The sequence below is a fragment of the Amblyraja radiata genome, chromosome 10 (genome assembly GCF_010909765.2).
Source record: "Amblyraja radiata isolate CabotCenter1 chromosome 10, sAmbRad1.1.pri, whole genome shotgun sequence".
Lineage (NCBI taxonomy): Eukaryota > Metazoa > Chordata > Chondrichthyes > Rajiformes > Rajidae > Amblyraja > Amblyraja radiata.
Window position 1 is genome coordinate 37,844,397 of NC_045965.1, and position 17,722 is coordinate 37,862,118.

At 41.5% G+C, this 17,722-nt stretch overlaps 1 protein-coding gene across 1 annotated transcript in view; it reads right to left on the bottom strand.

The window, feature by feature from the left end:
* agbl4 (AGBL carboxypeptidase 4) overlaps positions 1–17,722 on the bottom strand; it is a 472,100-nt gene that overhangs the window by 185,074 nt on the left and 269,304 nt on the right. Inside the window, exon 8 of the mRNA XM_033027816.1 lies at positions 2,818–2,907. Within this exon, the coding sequence (XP_032883707.1) occupies positions 2,818–2,907 (90 nt within the window). The remainder of the gene's footprint in view (positions 1–2,817; positions 2,908–17,722) is intronic.

The window sequence follows — 17,722 nt, forward strand, 5'->3', positions numbered from 1 at the left end:
TTGTGCTCATATTACCAAGGCAAATTAGCAGCAGTGACTGAACAGAATTTTCTGGAATATGAGATAGTAGTTTCTCTTGCATTCCTGTCTGCATGCTGCGTAGCCTCTTTATACTCTAATCTAATAATTTCTGCAATGCTACTCTGCTGGGATCGGCACACATCACAAAGGGCTGCTCTTTGACTGCAGCAGTCAGCACTGGTTGTTCCTCTCAGCAGGTGACTCTGATGGCTCACCCAGTGTGATGTTTGGTGGCCTGTGTGGGGTGGGAGGCCCCGTTGCTCCTCCTGTGCAGCAGGTGACGCTGCACAGGACAAAGGGAGACGTTTTGTATATAGTTTATCCTATCTGTAGACAGTGTGAGTGGGCAGTCAGATTTGTGTGTGCAGCCATTTTGAGTTGTCTTGCTGCCAGCATTGAGTAAAGCATTAAATACTTCTGTTGTAAATTAAAGACTGTCAAGATTTGTGCAGACCTAGAAAAAGAACACGAAACCCGGAGCAGCAGGTTGCAGAAAAAGAGCTTTGTAGAAAGCTAGCTAAGCAAAGGAAGACTTCTTAAATTACTCTGCGGCAATGTTGAGCTACAAACATTACATTTCATCATCAAGCATGCCTTAAGGCAGCAATGGGGTAGCTTGTATTTTATCTTGCTAATATTGAATTCTGTGTATGTTCGAAAGAACAAGAAACATAGTTTCAGAATGACTTTATGAAGCAAGATTGAACAAGAGATAAGATTTCAATAATGATTTGAATAATCTTTGAAGATCAATGGCATGGGTACAGTAAAACTACGATAATTTGGTATTCTTGGGACTTTGATGATGCCACATGAGTAGATTTCCCAGACTATTGGATATAACTTGTATTAATACCTCAACAAATTTTCAATCAGCACTTTTAAGATGTTACTAAACCAAGTCGGACCCGTTGGGTCCCATCCACTCAATGCGCGGTTGCGGGGGGGGAGGGGCGGCCTTCAGCGTCACACACACACCAACCACCCCCCACACACACACACACACACTAACCCCCCCCTTGATATTATATAAATATTATTCATTCGCTCCTTTTACCCCATCCACCGCCCTATCCACACGCATAATCCCCAACTGCGAGGGGCGTGGCTAGAGAAGGGGTGTGAAGAGGGAGGGGGAGGGGGTAGAGAGGGAGGGGGTCGAGATTGAGGGGTGGGGGGGGCACGCGTCACAGGGGTGGGCTGGTTCCCAAATGCAATCCCCCACCACTCACCTATAGGTCCCAATATTCACCACTCCCTAGAGAGGGAAGGGGCAGAGAGGGAGGGAGCGGCAGAGAGGGAGGGGGGCAGAGAGGGGGGGGGGGGCAGAGAGGAAGGGCGGGTCAGAGAGGGAGGGGGGCAGAGAGGGAGGGGGGGCAGAGAGGGAGGGGGGAAGAGAGGGAGGGGGGAAGAGAGGGGGGGGGAAGAGAGGGGGGGCAGAAAGGAAGAGGACACAGAGGGAGGGGGTAGAGGCAGCACCTACCTAGGTCATAGAGCAGCAGCTTCCCCACCAGGCGCAGGGCCCGAGCGAGGCTGCGGGTGGGCGTGGGGCAGTGCAAGGCTGCAAGTGGGCATGGACCCGAGCGAGGCCCACCTCCCCCCTCTCCTCTCCCCCCTCTCCTCTAAAGAAAAATCCCTAAACACCTGCCAACAGATCAGAAACACTCTTCAGGAGTCAGGTGTGGATTTGTCAATGACCACTGTCCGGAGAAGACTTCTTGAACAGAAATACAGAGGCTACACTGCAAGATGCAAACCACCGGTTAGTTGCAAAAATAGGATGGCCAGTTTACAGTTTGCCAAGAAGTACTTAAAAGAGCAACCACAGTTCTGGAAAAAGGTCGTGGACAGATGAGCCGACGAATAACTCATATCAAAGGATATGCAACAAAATATGTCTACTTTCATTTACATGACATTGCTGTGTCCCAAACATTATGGTACCCTGAAATGGGGGGACTGTGTATAAACACTGCTGTAATTTCTACCTGATGATACCAAAATGTATAAACATGGCCTTTATTAAAATCTGACAATATGCACTTTATCAATGTGCACTTTGCATTTATCAATAGAAAACATGTGATTTTTTTTCCTATTACAAATCTCAAATTGTGGAGTACAGAGGCAAATAAATAAATGATGGGTCTTTGTCCCAAACATTATGGAGGGCACTGTATGTGGACTTCAGTAAGTGGACTTACTTAAATGCATAACCTTTGAAACAGTTCTTATAAAGCCACAGAAGGTCATTCAGCCCATGGCATCCATCTAGCCCCCATTAATCACATTCCCCTACTTTTTTCCCTATACCCTTTCAACAATTTCTCTCTCAAACACGTTCTTGAGACGAGGACATCCCTCGTCTAGGTAAAACGTTCTGTGATTCAAATAATCTCTCCAGATACATCATTCTAAACTTGGCATGCTGCCTACCCGAAGAAACAAGCCACCTGTCAGTAAGTAGCACTCCTTTGGAGCAGGTGATGGTGATCTTGGATATATGTGCATTTAAGGACTGTATATTTTTCTTCTATTTGCCATAATGTTATGCTGAGAAGAAGGATAAAAAAGGTAGAAAATCAAGCTTAATAGTTTAAGCTATGTTGCAACTCTGCTGCATGTATGTTGTATCTTCAATTAGAAATTCAAATTTAAATATATACAAAATGACAAAGAATCCTTCTCCTCAGTTACTTTTGGTCACAAATTAATCTATCATGGAGATAACTACCATAAGGTTTTACTGTTTCACATAATCAGCAACTAAACTGAGAGATGTTATAGCAGACTTACCCTGACAAATAAACGACGCAGGTGTTTCCCCAGGATGAACACGGGCTGTGATGAAAATGATCTTTTGCTCTGCTCCTGGACTGAGATTCACTAGGGAGAAAAGGAACCAAAAAAGAATCAGAGAATAAACAAATTACAAAGTGGACATAATTTCTGTATAATTCTCAATATCATAGTTTCTGTAGGAGCCATTTATGCTTAAGTCAGTACATTATAGTCATGTCTAGATATTTCTATTTTTTATCTGTATGTACTTCGGTAAGTGGGATTTGATACATAGAGGGGTGCGTCTACATCTGGAGAGGCTAGCGCAGACTCAGAGATTTAGAGTTTATAGTTTGCCTTGAGAGATGGTGAAGACAACAGTTTTTACCACATTCACGTTTATGTTCACGAGATGCCACATGGAAGAAACAGTTAGTAAGAATGAAAAGTTATGAATTATTTCTTTGTTTTGTATTACTTCAATAAAAGACTAATTAATCAAGAAACAATGACTAGAAGATTCGTTTTTGCTATCGTCGAGTGCGTAAACTATATCTCCACCACATCCTCGAGTAGTAATAGCAATTAAAAGTTGGACATTGAAAAGTTAAGAAATTGCTATTACATTAAAGTAAAAACTGATTCTATGGTGGAACTGAAGAAGAAAGCTGAATCTCTGCGAATGAGATAAGAGCTTGAATCCTGGAACAAAGAATTTGCCAGTCGCAGGCTAATCTGCACGGTCTACACCTGGGTCATCAGAAGAAAAGAAGATTGAAGACCATTAACCGGGTATCGTGAATAGATCGGCTGCTTTGTCGTATTTTAAAGCCAACCTTCTAAAAGGCTGAGAAGTTAAAGTTAAACCCTGCAGAAATAGTACCGAGTACAGTATTGAAAACAGCTGAGGAAGCTTGTTTACATCATCTTAAAGATAAGCTGCTAGTGCTGAAGCCATGACCTTGAAAATAATGATGTTATGAATTCCTAGAAGATACGGTGTGCTCAAGCCGGCGATTGTTTACTATAGATACTGGCAGAGGCATTCCAGGATTTTGAATATAGTGATGTTTTATAACACCAGACCAGTTTGTTTACGAATTCAAGCTTATCTTTGAACAATAATCTTGAAGAAACAGTACAGTTTGTTTTGAATTCCCGCGGATATTTGAAGAACACTCCGATGTAGGATACATTTGGACCTTCAAGTAGGTAAGTATGAAGAACAGCCACAGGAGGGCGAAGAGGAGTCGGTATCGAGAAGATGTGAAAAGAGAATTGTTAAACTTACCGAAAGGGGACAAGCAGTGTTCCTGGAAAAATGCCAGAAGGAAAGAAGAAAGTTATGGATGCGGATTAACAAGTTAATCGAAGAACAGGAGGAACTCATTAATTTTTATGAGCGTGTGAAGGAAGTAAAATCTAATCAGGTTCGATTAGTCAACCTTGAGGTTGGACAAAACCACAACTTAATACTGGGTTTACCACTGTCTGAGGAGGAAAGCCAAAAGCAAAATCAGTAGTTTCAAGAGAAGATGGAATTTTTCAGTGGTTTCATAGAAAACGTGGCGATGTGGTTATCTGAAACTGTACCACAAACTGTGTGCTCTACAGTGGGAACAACTACACAACAAAGTGTTGAAAATACCCCAGGAGTTGAACCCGGAGACAGTATCTCAAATGTCTTATCGCGAAGATCAGGACATAAATCTGGTTCAGTAGCCAGTGCCTCTTCAAGGGCCTCTGCTCATATAGAAGCTGAAGCAAATTTAGCTACTCTCTCGCAACAAGCTGTAACCTTGAAGTAAAATATGAGATTGAGACCAAGAAGAACAGCTGAATAGAGAGGCTGAGCAACTAAGAAGGCAGTTGAGAGAAGGAAGAACCGGAACTAGCCACGAAGTTGGCAGTAGCCAGGACAAAGATGGAGATACTGGAAGGTCAAGGTTCAAGATGCGGCTCGAGAGTATCTTGGAAGAAAAGTTCCTTAGTTCAAGAAGGAGCTGCTAAGCCGGAAACAGCAGCTGAATTAAATCTACAGCCACGGGAAGATTGGTCTCACAATTCAAAGCCAGCACAGATTAGGTGGAAGGGTGACAAGGCTTCATATCAGCAACAGGCTGTTAGACTGAAGCAAACAACTAGCCAACGACCTGTTGAAGCTCGTGATAAGACCTACACAACTCAGCACTCTTCTCAGAGGCCTAATGTACAGGCTTGAATGAGCCAAGATTGGTAGAGGCCTGTTTACTGTCCCTCTGTGCCCAATGAGGGATTTCAATGTGAATTTTGAAGCTTGATGAGGAATCAAAATAAAATTACTGCGCCTCTAGTTCAACAAAATCTCTCTTTTACCTTACCTCCAAGAGAAATTCCTAAAGCCCCTGTCTCACTGTACGAGGTAATTCAAGAGTCCTCCCGAGTTTTCCCCTGATTCGAACTCGGAGAATGTCCGTAGCGGATCCGTAGCAGTTCGTGGAAGTCTCGTAGCGGCTCGTACGAGTAAAAAGTAACAATTTTTTTCATCACGAGTATTTTTTTACTTGTGGACATTTTTTGCAGGGATGAAAAAACATCACGAGTTTACCAGATGTCCCGAATAGCTACCGTTAGCATTACAAAATCACACTGAACAGAAATAGCCGGAGCAACTAGAACAGAAGGAGAAGCCAACTATGAGTTATGCTGTTACCTCACCTCAGCTAAATGCACATATTGGAGCCGAGTTAGAAGCCTGTATTTTCTCCATCTTACCAGTACAGGTAAGGAGCAGCTAGGGGAATACAGTGTTGGAAACATATGCATTTTAGATCATGGAAGTTTGGCTACCTTTTGCACAGAAAACTTGATGAGAGGGCTGGACATTACAGGAGAAAAGAGTAAGATTCTCTTGTGTACCATGAATGAAGAGAAATGCTGCGATAGTCACCATATTACAAGTATGGAAATATCTAGTCTGGATGAAGACATTTTTATACAACTATCTGATGTGTTTACACATGAGACCATGCCTGTTTCTCATCTAAATATATCCAAGCAAGAAGACTTGAAACAATGGCCTTACTTGAAGGTTATCAAGATACCTAAAATTAATTCTGGTATCGAAAGTGGGCTTTTTTCATAAGATCATAAGTGATAGGAGCAGAATTAGGCCATTTGGCCCATCAAGTCTACTCCGCCATTCAATCATGGCTGATTTATTTCTCCCTCCTAATCCCATTCTCCTGCCTTCTCCCCATAACCTCTGACACCATGTCAGGTGTAATCACTTTTTTCACTACACATTGTTAATATTATATTAACAATGATCACCTTCGTGAAGGCCGGAGTGCAGCTGCCAAGAACCACAGCAGCCAGGAATCAGTCAGGAATCCTGCCGACTGCGCAGGACTGGCAGCTTTCCGTAGACCTGGTGAAACAGCTGAAGTTTCCACAGCACATTGCCACGACCACCCTGAGGCCAGATATCCTCCTGGTCTCAGAGGCGACCAAAAACATCGTCTTGTTGGAACTGACAGTGCCGTGGGAGGACCGTCTGGAGGAGGCCCACGAGAGGAAGATGGCCAAGTATGAAGAGCTGGTCATAGACTACCGTAAGCAGGGCTGGAAGGCAAGGTGTATGCCCATCGAGGTTGGCTGCAGAGGTTTTGCAGGGCAATCGCTCCACAAAGCCTTGAATGCACTGGGCATCAATGGAGTGGCAAGGAGAAGGGCCATCAAGAACACCACAGAGGCAGCGGAGAAGGCATCAAGATGGCTCTGGATCAGGAGAGGAGGTCCATGGGGAGGAGCGAATGCCACCTGAACACAAGTCGTGGTCTGATCAACCACGGCTGGGTCGCCTGGGTGAGGGTGTCTGATGTTGAAAGACCCGAAACACCCAATGACCCTAGGTTACATCACTGATGATGTGTTCAGGAGCATCTATCGATGTATTTGTATCAATCACAGCTTTTCAAGAACACTCACCAGTTCTGTATCAAACAAAATTGATATGTTTTGAAAGCAATATATAGTAATAAATGCATATATAATTATTAAACATAGATTTGTTTGAAATACATTAGTAGTACGTGTTTATTTCTAGAGTTACAAATAATTAAACTGTTACAAAATAACATGAGAACTAGTACAACATATATCAGAACTGCTGCCAACTAAATAACTCTAGAAATAAAACAACACTACTGACTAAGATTAAAATGTATTTAAGATACTATACCGACAAATAACTGAATGAGGGAGAATCTTTCGTCAGAATAAAAATATAGGAAGTTCGACTTGAAATAATATTAATTCATAAAACCTATGCAGGAGCTGATGATAGGTGTTTGTACAATTGTATTGTACTTTATTGTGCACTGTGATTGGATGGAAAATCTCCAGAGGAAATGTGGTCTATGACAGCATGAGAGACAATGTCCTGATGTTCAGTGTGTGAATCATAGTGCCAAGGAGAGGATGTGTCTGAAAGGTGATGTTTGGCAGGATTGAGGTTAGCTCGCCAGGAAAGATTAGCGCTGCCCTTGTCAGCAGTTTTGGTAACAATGACACAGGTACTTTTTAGCGTGCAGAGTGGTGCAATTTCAAGTTTGAGCGAGTGAAGGGATCAGAAAAACCAAGATGGTTAATGTCCTGTTATCAGTTGGCAATGGTTAGTTCATAAGAGGATAAGAAGCCATGGAGAAAAGTCTGGTTGCAACTGGAATACCGCAGAAAGAGTCCACTCTCTAGTGTGAGAACTCCTGCCCAAAGAAATAGTCATGGAGCCAAGGACAACAGAAGGAGAGGTCAATAACATGTTGGGCTTGGAGCTCATTAAGATGAGGACATGGAAGCTGAGACATTCCCTGAGGACTGAATGTTTGAGATAAGTGAGGTAAGATCAGAAAGGATGGTGAATACATGGCAGGGGTGGAAATTAGGGCATAAATGTAGGCAGATGGATATGAACACAGAACATCAAACACAGGAATGTGCCCACAATATCTTTGCCAAACATGCTGCCTGCATATGATCCATGTCCCCCCATTCTTTAATATCCCCAATTCTATCTAAAAGACATTTAAAAGCCATTATCGTATCTGCCTCAGCCGCCACCCCTGGCAATGCATTCTAGGCACCTACTACCCTCTGTGTAAAAACCTTTACATTAAACTTCTATTCAGGTTGCGTATACACACCAATTCACAATTTTTTTACCAATTATAGAAAATCAAATCCACCTTGAACACCAGTGAACCAGCAAATGCCTATCTGAATCCATGTTTACATATGGGGAACTATTGCTCAATGGTTCAAACTGACAGGATATGGTTCATAAGAGAAAACCCAAGAAACACAGGGCAGGGAATAACAAAATGAACAAATGAGCAGCAATATGTACTTTGGCCCCCTTAGACAAAACAAACTTGTATTTTTCTTAATATTGACATTAGCATTTTGTGAACTGTGCATATATGGTTTTCAGAATTTCAGGGGGATACTGCTGAACAGTAAACAAATGATTTGCTTGCAAGGGTCAGAAGCTGAAGTCCAAACCTAATTTAGGCTACAAGGTACAGATCAATATTACGAACAAACGTCAAACATGCTGTCATGGCCCAGGGGCAGGTTGTGACTGTAAGATTAAATTGGGTAATTTGTCCCTCAGGGCAATGGTTTTCATGATAGTCCTATGAGGAAAGGAAGGAGATCAAGAAGGAGGCAGGTACTAATTTTGGCTGTAGCACCTTGCTGTTCTTTACTGCACACGAAGGTGAATATAGAAGAAACTCTTACATTCCTATCTTCTTCTTTTCGTGTCTTTGAAGCTGGTTGACTATATGACAGTTTCCCATTCCTTTACACAGTCCTTTGCGTTTTTGTTGAACACTGCAAGATCCTTTGAGCTGCACTGGTTGGGTAGTAGGGGGCAGACAAGGCAGTGCTGCATTGTATGGTCCTCTTCTCCACATTCACAGGTGGTTTGGCCAGTTTCATAGCCCCATCTGGCCATGGCAGCTTTTGATCGCCCTGTTCCTGTTCTCAGGCGGTTGAGCGTCTTCCACTGGACCCATGGTGCTTCTGAGCCCGGAGGGAGGGCTTCAGAAGGAGGGATACCCATGTCAGTAGGAGGGGGTTCGTCCTCAAGCCTTTTTGTCCATAGTTGGAGTCTGGTTTCTTCCCGTGATGTTATTAGGGGCTGGACATGGCTGAGAAAGCTTCTCCTGGACTTCAGCCGTTGGGCCGGGGGTACACGTCCATAGAGGAGGTGGCGTTCATCACTGGTGGCCTTGGTCATCTCTACTCGGCTGGCGACTTCCCGTCTCACATCAGCAGGGGCAATGCCAGCGAGGAGGTGCAGGTTGTTTATGTTGGTGGGCTTCAAGCAGCTAGTGATTGAGCGGCAGGTGTTATTCAACGCTGGGTCTAATTTCTTGGCATGGGATGATCTCTCCCAAACAGGACACGCATACTCCGCAGAGGAGTAGCACAGGGCCAGAGCAGTAGATCTTAATGTGTGAGCTGTGGCTCCCCATTTGGAGTTGGTCAGCTTCCGGAGGATGTTATTTCGGGAGTTAACTTTCAGTTTGGTGTTTTTGACGTGTTCCTTATAGGAGAGAGTGCGATCCAGTGTTACACCGAGGTAGACAGGGTTGGTGCAGTGCCCAAGAGGTGTTCCAGACCATGTGATGTTAAGGGGTCTGTTTGCTTCCCGGTTCCTGAGATGGAACGAGCAGGCTTGGGTCTTCGCAGGGTTTGCGTGTAGGTGGTTGCGCTCGTAGTAGAGGTGTAGCTCATCTAGGGCTGAGGTGAGATTCGCTTCTACAGCTTCAAACGTACTCTCTTGGGATGTTACACAGATGTCGTCGGCGTAGATGAACCGCTCAGTGTTCTGGTCCATTGGCTGGGCTACATTCCTATAAGGCCTACAAATGGCATTTTGCATTTCCAAAAGTGAGTTTGGGACTTCCCTATTTTATTATTCATCTCAGAAATTCCATTTAAGTAACAAATGTTCATGTTTCATTTCAAATCACTGGCATGCACCAGCAAAATCCAGGTCTTTTCAATGGAAATCATAATTGTTGCCTATCTGCCAAAACTACCCTTCATAGTAGGAACAGGGTGACTGGCAAGTGATGAGGGAGCTTCCACATATTGCTGGAGCATACAGGTGCAGATATAAATGCGAATGTTACCTGGAACCCTAATGTCACGTTAACTCAAAAATAATATAATCAAACCCAGGATCCAAATCCCCCAATAAAATCAAGAAGGAATAGTCTTTCACTAGGGCACTCATCCCAGGTAAGTGGAACATAGAAAATGAGAGGCATTTCCCTGTTTAGATTATTTAGAAAGAATAAGTGACTCACTGTTGACCACAAATTCTTACCTAATTTTGTTTAATCCAATACAAAGCAGGTTATGGTGAAATTTTCACCTACTGGTACAATTGGAAAAAGTACAATTCAATAATCTATGTATAGAAGACTGCAGCGGCAGATTTTTATATCGTTCAAGAGATTACTCCCTCTAGCCACTAAAGTAGACTACATGGTTAAGGAGAATGCCGTAAAACGCATGTGAGCTCACTGTGAAACCTTCAGAGCTTCCTCACAGATTAATCTTCATAACACACTTTTGATTAATAGTTTCTTTATTGTTGAAGAAAAAAATAAGGTATACATCCGACCTTCTTCTCCGACTTGAACACTTTAATCTTTGTCAAACTCCAGCATATCGCTTTCAACGTTAGAAAACTCCTCATGTCTCAGTTAAACGTCACATGGTCGAAGGGTAATAAATCCCACCCACATAATAACGGGCAGTCTAAAATTTAAAGACAAATGCCATAACTAATGACACACAAAATAAGCCAAATGGCCACTGCATACCGGCCCCTAATTGTTCCAAATATATAATGAGGCAATTATTAATAAACATCAAAAAAGTAGCCATGAAGGCTTAACATATATCAAAGCAAAAAAATAGCATGCACTATATATCCGCAATTAGAATTCTTCATCGACTCTTCCATCTTCACCTTCGCTTTCTAGAAGCAAGCATAACTTGATTATTAATCTTATTAAAACAGTTTTTAGTTTAAAGTCGTACCATTCGTACCATGCGCACCAAACCCTTAACAGCAGGCTTGATACCCAGTATATAGTCCAACACATAAAAGTCCAAGGCTTTGATAGCATGAAACCTCTTCTTCCATGTCCGATCAACTCATGGATGTGTTGTAACAATAATGTTGAAGTGTGAAAATACTTCGAAAGAATAACAGGATTTTTAGCAATAAAGTTCACCGTTAGGTTTGATTTAATTTCCGGATCATTAGCAGATATTTCATATCCCAGCTCAAGCTTTGGCCATTCTCTGTCTGGCTTACAGGGAGACTCTAGTTCATTGATCCATCTCTTATCACTTAAGAAGAGGTTCACGGTCAGTTCTCCGGAAACTTCATCCGCAGGATTTTCATTTGTGTTAACATATTCTAATTGTGCAACATTAGTAACTCCCAATGCTCTTTCCATTGGCAAACTGTCTCAGTCCAAATCCAATTCTCTGGTTTCTTTGGCTCTATCATCTGGTGGAATGTTTGCACAATTTTTGCTTATCCACTTAGAAAGTGAGAATCCTCCCTTATTGCAAAGGGAAGTCAAATGTTTTACCATTTGAATTGTTTCCTGCTCAGTACACACGGATTTTAAGCAATCATCCATGTAGAAATTATTCTTCAAAGAGATTATTACTTCATGAAATTTAGTATTCTCGCCAAACTTGCGTTTCAAAGTCTGGGTACGTTGCTCTGCCATAAGACGATTATTCGGCAGATTAACACTTTCTTGTTTGAAAGGTAAGTCCAGACAATGGTGTCCATCAATCTTTACTGAGTAGTTCATAATATCCACGAACTTTAACTCTGCTCTGGGCATTTCTTCAGATTCCTTATTGGTACTTTCATTGAAGTTGTGATTATATTGCTTCATCACCAGCTTTTCTAATTTATCAGTAGATATTTGATTAACAGCAATGGTAGGATAGTTCTTCTGATTCCCATTTTCGTTATTCCTTCTCAAGGAGCTATAGATAATCCATCCAAGTCGGGTTTACGCTGCATACGGTCCATCGCCTTGGCTCCTCACAATCTGTATAGGTTCCAATGCCTTCAAAACATTTGTTCCGATAAGTAGGTCAACAGTAGAATTTATTTCAGATATCTTGACATTCTTCAGGTAAGGCCACTGTTTCAAGTCTTCATGTCTGGATATATTTTGACGACCAACAGGCATGGTTCCATGTGTAAACACTTTAGATATTGGTATAAAATTATCTTCATCCAAACTGGATATCTCCATACTTGTAATATAATGACTCATGCTCTCTTTATCTTTATTCATGGTATGCAATCAAAGCTTAGTCTCTTCTGTGATGTTCAATCTCCTCGTCAGGTTTTCTGTGCAAAAGGTAGTCGAACTTCCATGATCCAAAAAAGCATATGTTTGCAACACTGTATTCGTCTTGCTATTCCTTACTTGTACTGGTAAGACAGAGAAAATACAAGCTTGCACCCCGGCCCCAATATGAGCAGTTACTTGAGGCGGGTGTCAGCATCACTAGTAGTTGGCTTCTCCTTCTTTTCCATTTGTTCCAGTTCTTCCTCTTCCCAATGCTCTGGTAGCTTCTTTACAGTGTGAAGTACTTCAGGATGATATTGCTTGCACTTATAACAAATTATAGGACTCTTACAGTCTCTCACTTTCTTTCAAACATCCAAAACAGATTCTCTTCTCTTTCAAGAAATCCACCTTTACTTCATATTCTTTCATCTTGAATCTTCGGCACCATCTTATGGTGTGACCACTTTCATCACATAACAAACAAAATTCTATTTGCTTGATAGTAGATACATCTCCTTTCATTCCATCTGTCGTTTCCACAGGTATTATAGTGGTAGCAAAACTGCTTCTCTTAGGTTGTGATCTTTCTTCAGTTTTGGTAAAGGTAGAACCTTTGTTAGTTGCAATTGGTTTATGATCTTCAGTAGTGCCATGGTGTGGCTCTAACATGTACCATACTTCCTTGTCCAAGAATTTCACCAGGTCTGGTAGCCTGGCTACTCGCTTCTTCCTATCAAATATTCTGCCTGCTTTATCACTCCACCTTTCTCTCAGTCTTCTGGGAAGCTTACTAGTGATGACTCTAATATTACTTGCAAGATTCATTTCTTCCAAGTGGCTGAGATTTTTCATCGAGCTGCAACACCCTCCAAGAAATATTGCATAATTACTCAATGCCTCCCCATCTTCTGGCTTGATTTCTTTCCAACCATGGGCCTTCTCCATGTATGCGTTAGCAATCCTCTGTTCATTACCAAAACATTCTTTAAGTAACCTTCTCGCATTTTTATAGCCTTGGCTGTCAGGCTCATTTTGACAATTTTCTACAAGTACCTGAATATCTCCGCTTGTGTACTTCACCAGAAATCGTAAGTGCTCCTTTTCATCCGTAATTTTCATTTCTAATACTTCTTCTGATGCCCTTATGAAAGCTTCATATCGCAAAGGATCTCCATCATATGTAGGAATTTCTGCTGGTGTTAGAGTGAGAGAGGTATTTTGTCGAGCTATGATTTGGTTGAATTCAGCTTGCCTATTCGCCCATGCAATTAATCCATCCTGATAACCTTGGCTTGGCTATAATGGACGATAGACAGGCCTCTGTGACTCAACCTGGCTTGCTCGAGCCTGTGCACCAGGCCGCTATCGGTTTGCCCTGAACATCTACAGATGCTCCATAAGTAGTTTGTTTTGATCCAGCACTCATTAGCTGAAATGAAGTTTTACCCATCTTACTCTGTTCCAATGGGTTTTCAAAGCCGTGAAATCCGGTGGACCTTGATTGTGGAATTGATCCAACTGCTGACTCACTTGGAGCAGTTTTTCCTCTTGGACCAGAGTTCATCGTCTTCGATGCTCTAGAGCTGCATCTTGAACCCTCACTTTCCAATAACTTGCCACCGCCATCTTTGTGTCTAGTTCCTTTTGTTGCCTCATCTCTTCTTCATGACGCGTCATCTCTTCTTCTTGTCTGGCTTCTTGTCGCCTCATCTTTTCTTTTTATCGCGTCATCTCTTCCTTCATCTGTTCTTCGTGAGGCTCAATCTCATCAAGGCATCTGCTTCTATTGAGAGAGCGGCTAAATCAGCTTCAACTTCAAATCGAGCAGAAACCCTTGATACTGAACTGGCTATAGAACCAGATTTATGTCCTGATCTTCATGTAGATATTTTTGAGATACTATCTCGTGGTGTAATTTAATCTTCCATTCCGGCACCTTGTTGCATCGCACTTCCTGCTGTTATGCACATAAGTTGTGGTATAATTTCTGATAACCACTCCTCTGCCCATTCCTTCAAACCATTGAATACATCCACCCTTGGCTCCCACCTCTGGGTGTGTCTTTCACGTTCTTCCTGAGACGGCTCTGATTCCAACAGTTGGCTCTGCTTTTCTCCGAGCTCTTTGTAGAAGTCGCATATCTGGCCTAACTTCCTTTCCACCTTGTTCACGTTGTCATCTGATTCTATTAGTTTCGTCAAACCATCAAATAGCCTCCATATCTTCTTCCACAACTTGTTTCTTTCCTTCTCGGTTTTTTTCAGATGGGCAGCTTGGGTATGATCTGTATCTTCTCGATAAATGACTTTTCTGTAGCTTTCAATTGGCTCATTAACTTGTTCCCATATCGAGTTTTCTTCCTTCTTGGTTTCTTTCAGGTAGGCAGCTTGTCCTTGACTGAGCTTGACTTCGCCACCTTGTGGTTCCTCTGACGTGACACTTTCTTCACCATCTTGCTCCCTGGATTCAAACAGGTCTTGGCAGATTGCCAAGTCCTTAAATTGAACGAAGTCTTCTTCAATTTTGCTCCAATTTTGTGTAAACATCTTTCTCAGGAACAATAACAAACTGGATTCCAAACAACATCCCTCAACATCCACTAAGTTAATAATGACACTATTTCAAAAGGAATGTGTCTTATCTTGACTTTAAAACAATCCAAGGTCGGACATTTGGATTTCTCCCAGTAATGGAAAAACACTTTATTGGCTATCTTCCAAGCTTGTGGCTAGCTTTCTGGCTCTTCTTTACAGAAGCCGTTTAAAATGAAAGCTTTGCAGCTTCAATTCAAAAGAACAAGTCATTCTACTCACATTCGTGATAATGTCTTCAGATCTTCAGATAAGTCATGTCGCTGTCGATAAACGCCTAGGCCATCTCTGGCAGAGATCTATTGTCTTCAGTTTCTCGGCTGGAACCGGCCTTCTGGTTAAAACCTCTTTCGAGATCCTAGCCTAGTCTTCTGTCCCACTCTCTAGGACGCTTTCACCTCCTGTCAGAGATATCCTTCGACTCTTATGTAGCGGCAGATTTTTATATCGTTCAAGAGATTACTCCCTCTAGCCACTAAAGTAGACTACATGGTTAAGGAGAATGTCGTAATATGCATGTGAGCTTCCCGTGAAACCTTCAGAGCTTCTTCACAGATAAGTCTTCATAACACAATCTTTTGATTAATAGTTTCTTTATTGTTGAAGAAAAACATCCGACCTTATACTCCGACTCGTACACTTTAATCTTCGTCAAACTCCAGCATATCGCTTTAAACGTTAGAAAAATCCTCGTGTCTCGGTTAAACGTCACATGGTCGAAGAGTATACCTTCCCCATGTCAGTCCAAAACTAAACTAAAAACTAAGCTTCTGCGGAAGAAACCTAGCACCAAACACCAAACACCTTGAATACGTAATAAATCCCATCCCACCCACATAATAACGTTTATCTAAAATTTAAAGACAAATGCCATAACAAAATGACACACAAAAGAAGCCAAATGGCCACTACAAAGACAATTGCAAAATGATGGTGTCGGAAAACGGTTATAGGGATAGAAATTCAAAAGTAATTATAAGATACAATAAAAAGGAACTACGCAGGACAACCAATATTTTATACTGGTGCTAGTAATTATATTTTCCCCTTTGAGGTGCATTGTGCAATTCATTTGAAGTCTCATGCACTTGCTGAACCAAACCAAAAGCATCTGACATAATTTTTCCAATTCTTGAAAGAGTCAACTGAATTAAACTGCAGTTGAAGGTGATTGGACAGCTTGAGTAGCAGTTACCACAGGAATGCTACGATAGATGCTGAGTAGGTTGATCACTAGGGACATAAAAGCAGTTAGAAAGTCTTCGCCACATGACTTTGCTACCATTGTCTGAGTCACCCACTCTCAGTTTGCTCCATTTTACAAAGTAGTCATGACATTGAAAAGTCCCACACTGCCATAAACTATAAGTGCAGCTGCAGGAAATATTTCAAAGAACATGCTCTTCAGCCCACAACGTCTGTGCCTAACATGATGTCAATACCAACTGTTATCTGCCTGCACACAATCCATATACCTACATTCCCTGCATATCCATATGCCTGTCCAAAATCCACTATCGTATACGGCTCAACAACCATCAGCGGCAGCGCATTCCTCACAACCTTCTGTGTAAAAAACTTGCCTTTCTGTGCAAAAATCTACCCTTTCTATCCCTCTCACAATGTTATATACTTCTATCAGGTCTCCCCGCAACCTCCCCGCAAACTCAGGGAATACAATCCGTCTGTCCAACCTCTCTCTGCAGCAAAAAACCCTGAATCCAGGCATCGTTCTGGTAAGCCTCCTCTGTATCCATTCCAAAGCCTCCATGTCCTTTCTGTAATCGGGCAATCAGAACTCCACCCAATACTTCAAATGTGGCCTAATCAAAGTCTTATAAAGCTGCATTATGACATACTCACTGCCCAAGATCTACGAAAGCAAGCATACCATATGCAAACTTTACAACTCTATCCACTTGTGTGGCCATTTCAGGGAGTTATGCACTTGAACCCCGTGATCCCTCTGTACATCAATGCTATTAAGGGTAATGCCATTAATTGTATATTTTTCCCCAAAATGGCTTGTGAAGTGGAATTGGGGGAGGGGAGGGAATAGGAGAGAGCAAATGTAGACAGATTGGAAAATGTAGTCATCATAGATAAATATGTTGCAATATTGACTTCTCTGATCTTCAACTCTTTCTGAGCACTAAAGTCAGTTATTATGCTTTTTTAATGTTGCAATCTTAGCATTCAGCCCCAAGACACTACTATCAACATATCTGAATTTTACATTCCATCATCTTATTTATTTATTTTCAAGTTGCCTAACAGTTAATTGAAAGACAATGTTTTTCCATCGTATTGATTATACTGTGAAACTACTTGCAGGTTGTACGTTGTAATCCAAGATCCAAGAGATATGCGCATTAATTCAGCAGGGACATTTCAGACTACAATGTGACATAATTTCTGGTAAGCCTTACCAATAGAACCATAGTGACTCATGTTCATCAATTATATTGAATTTCTAATTTTAATTTTCAAAAAATAAAATCTAATATTCAAAACAAAATCACAGGTAAAGTTGAATCCAATCATTGCACATGTTATCAATGGAAACATTAATTCCATCATTAATTCATTTTTATTTTATACAGTATTTATTTACAGGAAGTAAATGGATAAAAATAGAGCTTCTCAAGGAGATCTTGCTCATAGAAACATTTGTTATTCTGCAAATATCGAATTTCAGCACATTATATAGAAACACATAATTTACCTAAGCAAATAATGAATGAATGAATGAATGAATGAATTAGTTTATTGGCCTCGTATTCACATACAAATATTGTTGTCATTTGACGTATGTTAACATTATCATTGCTGTTGTTAACTTCAGGTTATCTTGTTAGACAACAATATATGCATAAGAATTGCTGTTTCTCTTCTAAATGTTCCAGAGCACCCATAGACATGGACAGCACAGTG